This window comes from Austrofundulus limnaeus, unplaced genomic scaffold (assembly GCF_001266775.1).
Source record: "Austrofundulus limnaeus strain Quisiro unplaced genomic scaffold, Austrofundulus_limnaeus-1.0 Scaffold2191, whole genome shotgun sequence".
Classification (NCBI taxonomy): Eukaryota; Metazoa; Chordata; class Actinopteri; order Cyprinodontiformes; family Rivulidae; genus Austrofundulus; species Austrofundulus limnaeus.
This window is the reverse complement of record NW_013954593.1, coordinates 21,664-26,082: the sequence shown is the minus strand read 5'-3', so window position 1 is coordinate 26,082 and position 4,419 is coordinate 21,664. Positions and strand designations below refer to the sequence as shown.

Sequence of the window (4,419 nt, the reverse complement as noted above, 5' to 3'; positions counted from 1 at the left end):
GAGATACAGAGAACAAAGGTGATACCAAACGCTGTGTGTCTCAGCATGCAGGACCACTCAGAGGGAGCTCCAATGAAAGTTAATGAACATAAGAAACACAGAGTCAGAGAGAAGAGCAACAAGAAGCTCAGCTCAGAATTGTTGGCTCTGACAATTGGAGTTGTTCTGTGACAAAAGAAAATAGCTGCTGTTATGATGGTCAGACAGGCTCCAATAACAGTTAATGCAGCCAGGATGATTGCCAGGACTTCATCAAAAGACAGAAATTCGACAGGTTTGGGAAAACAAACATTTCTTTCAGCATTGGGCCAGAATTCAATAGGGCATGGGACACAATCGAGAGACTCTAAAACAAAATAAATAAATAAATCAAATGGCTYTTTGCAATTATTTCTTAATATTCCAAAAGGGCCAGGAAAATATATTGGTTACCTGTCATGTTACTGATCTCTCCTTCAGGACATGGTATACAATCATAGCAGCAGATGGGTTTTCCTTTCTGCAACACTTTACGAGTTCCTGGATGACAACTCTCAGAGCACACTGACACTGGAGGCTGTAAAAGAAACAAAGTAAATAAAATGTTTTTATAACAGTTGTGAACCATTTTACAAAAGTATAATTTAGATTTTTAGTTTTTAGGCTCTTTACTTGTGTTCCATTCTCCACCCAGTTAAGATTCTTACTAATCCTAAACTCCTGGCCTTTTGGCAGTGATGCATCATAGTATCCTACTGTTACCAGCTCGATTWTTCCACTCTCTTTTCTTTGCCAGTTGACCAGCTCATAAAAAGCTACAGGATCCCCATTGACATCAAAAGACACAGGATAACCATTTTGGGAAAAGTTGACTGTTTTTAGTGTGGCAACAATCTAAAAACATTTCAAAAGCAAGCAAGAAATAAAAGAGTAGACAATGTAAACAATATAATTTACAAAAAGTAAAGTATTTTTTTCAAGTATGTCATGCATAGACACAGATAATGATTCTTATTTAATTTGTACTGACCTGCTTCAACTCTAACTTTGCCCATTTTTCACACTGAGTGGTAGCGTTTGTTGTATAACACACCATTTTGTGAATGGCATGAGCTATTGTATAAACAGCCTTGTACACCATGTTAGTAATTCTAAAGTCTGATGTTTCAGTGTAGGAAATGTTGAGCATCTTMATGTCTTCTTTTCCATCACACAGCCTTTTTGTTTCAGCACCTAAATACACAAAAAAGAAAGCGTTTTCATCCCATGAAGTTAGATTATTTTTAATATATAGGTTTTTATACATTTCATAAATAAAAATCATACATACAAATCAGAAAAAGCTAACAAAAAAAGTCTGACATTATGGTCATTGGTACAGTAAATGTATACTTCATTTGAAAATGACTACACTGTGAATGGCATGAGCTACTTCTAGAGAACATTTATAAAATGTTTACATTGTTTTAAGTTTAGAATGTGAACTGTTTTAATATAATCCAAATAAAATGTAAATATAATTTTTGAATTCAGTTCACGTTTTTTCATTACCACATTTATGTTTGTTTCAAAAAGTGTCTCACTTTCTGTAAGTGTGCAGTTGAATGCATCCTCCCAGAACTCAGTCAGGATTGAGGAGGCAGCTACTTCAGTGGGAGAGAGATCCAGCAGYAAGTCMCTRAGACCTGGGATSACWGATTGRTGAATGGCAACTCCAATGGCTCCTGCACAGAAACTGAACTTCATCAGGTTTGGGTCAGATACCCAGGACTCACTTCCTATCCACTGACGAGGTGGTGGAGGGTCCCGAGCCAGCTCCTCTAACAGGAACTTCATGTCTCCAGATGCTACAAAGGCCACAATAACCACTGCTGATGACCTGAAGAAACAATTTAATCAATTATCCAAAAATAAATGTATGTAGCATTTTTGCTAAATTTTGAACACTATTGAAGTCACTGTTCTGAGAAAGATACACAGTCAAAATCAATGAATTAGAAACCTGCGAATAACTTCAGCCACACTCTGGATTTTGCTACTTGGGTCGGTTCGATAGAAGGATTCAGAGTACTCCACACAGATTCCCTCCCTCTGTGCTGCAGCAAGAAAAGACCCCATGCCGTTATTTCCATAATCCGAGTCAGAGCGAACAGCACCGATCCAAGTCCAGCCGAAGTGTTTCACCAGCTTGGCCAGAGCATCAGCRTGGAACTGATCACTGGGAATRGTTCTGAAAAAGCTTGGAAACTGTTGCTTATCTGACAGACAGGCACAGGTAGCAAAGTGGCTCACCTTTATAAGAAAAAAAAGGAAAAAGCTAGCATGAGTAAATTAATTTAACTTTGTAGCATAACAGACACATTCAATTATTTATTTTTGTAAACTAATGTTGCAATAAGGTCAGCTCATCTACTTGAGGGATGRTGAAGGACCCGATGATGCGTGACATGCTGATGGATGGTGAGGATCCAGACTCTCCAACAACAGCCATCACAATACCAGATTGGGAACAATTACTGCCTTTGTAGAACACAGGGTCCACTCCATTTGTTACCTGAAACGCTACATGTATGGCTACAGGCACGGAGGCACACGAATCAAAGATCTGATATCCAAGTTTGATGCCCGGCAGCAGCTCTGTGCTGTTGTTTATCTCCTCAAGGGCAAAGATCATAGCTCGAGAGAAGCGTAGCTCACGACTGTTAACACTGCACACAAACATTTACAATATAACAGTTTGAAGCATTATGTCACTTTATTTTTTTAATTCAAAATATATTTTATCAAAAGATACACTTTGTTAAGCATGTTAATAAAGGTGAAAGTAAGACATCAATTCAAAATATAAAAAGTTACTTTTGAGTGAAAAATAGGTAAAATGTAAGAATTGTTCTGCGCAAATATGCAAATAATCTGATAGATTAGACATTTTTGATTAAAAATAAACACTTGTGCAACAATCAAAACTTGTTTAAATAGTAATTTAGCTTTTAAACAAACTTCTTCTTTGTGTAAATGTACAATGTAGAAARGTTTTTTTGGTCCAYTCTAACATTCTGTGCTTTTCCCACCACCTTMCCATACTAACCTCCCTGTGCAGCTGGATGGCTCAGGCAAGTTGGTGTAGTTATAAATCTTTGTCTGCTCTTTGAAATGAATGGAAAAAGCTCCCCCAATAATATAGTCCCCATCCATAGTGAAAGCAGGTGAACGAGTAGTACCCTGCAGGGTACACTTCAAAGATAAAGCTTCAGTTTCCCCATCTTCTGAGAGTCCAGTCCGTTGTMTGAGACTGTCCACAGACCCACCCAAGCCGATAACTGAGTTCATCTCAAACCATCCCAYAGCCAGTCTCAGGCCAATAAGGAAAACTGATATCTCCATCCTTCAGCTGTCTCCTTGTTGGCATAAAGGGGTGTTTATTGATTTATATGGCTCTGTATTACGTCAGTATGATACATCATGGAGGACATYAAGACRYGGAGGTCTTTACCTTTACAGGTCAAATTTGTACCTTAAATGTTGTTCTATTCACCTGGAATTTGATGACTTGTCCTAAAATGACTCAAAACAAAATACAAATGAAAAGATGTATATTTTTAAATTATGCTCTTGTATGTGTGCTACACTTTTCTGTACACTAAAGTTGTTAGGGGGCCAATTTGTTCCATCTCTACTAAATTACATTTTAGATCCAGCAATGAGAGTAAAACTAGGAAAATTGTAATATGCTTTTCTTCCCACCACATTTTGTCCAGGTTCCTCCACAGACATGCACRYGCTACTCTTTGAAAATGGGTCAGGGTGGACATCTTGAAACAGTTCAAGATTAAAGTCGCATCAGAGTGACCATTAATGACACACATTAYCACAACAACACACACCAAACAAATGATGTTGTTATATTTTAGATGCAACACTTATGTCTGTGTCAAGGCCCCACTCTAACCTCCAAAGGACCTTGGGGTTTTTTTGTGCACCAGATTATAAGCCTGGACAGAGACACTAGGTTTGCATGTGCTACATGTAACTTTGTAATAATGCTGCCATCGTGTCTTTTTACTGTATTTACTGTTAATGTTTAGGTATCAATCAAAATTAGTCAAAGTTGCTGGTCAGCCACTTTATTTTTTAATTTGTTTTTTTTGTGGGTTATTAGCTGTAAATGTGGGGACAGCTGGTTTAGAATAGCTGATATATATCTTTACACTTTTAAGCATAATGACAAATTATCAGTTTTTTCTTATGCAGCTTTTACATTTTTAATTTACATTTTTCCTTTCCTATAATTTTATCATCTTTTAGCACATCATAATTGATACTGTTTTGCACTGAGAAAGCAGTCTTTACTTTTTTATTTTGTAGTGATAACTTGGATTGGAATGTCAAATCCAAACTTCGTTTACCTCAAGACTGTGGCCTCTAAGCATCATTCTGTCT

At 37.2% G+C, this 4,419-nt stretch overlaps 1 protein-coding gene across 1 annotated transcript; it reads right to left on the bottom strand.

Annotated features, from left to right (window-relative positions):
- Positions 1–7: 7 nt before the first annotated feature.
- LOC106537229 (extracellular calcium-sensing receptor-like) lies at positions 8–3,201 on the bottom strand (the record flags this gene model as incomplete). Its single annotated transcript, XM_014034611.1, has 8 exons — positions 3,068–3,201; positions 2,393–2,687; positions 1,982–2,271; positions 1,563–1,858; positions 1,010–1,212; positions 652–873; positions 433–556; positions 8–346 (listed from the first exon to the last, which is right to left on the bottom strand). Coding segments are annotated over exons 1-8 (1,876 nt in total), but the record flags the coding sequence as incomplete, so codon positions are not given.
- Between the last annotated feature and the right edge of the window lie 1,218 nt (positions 3,202–4,419).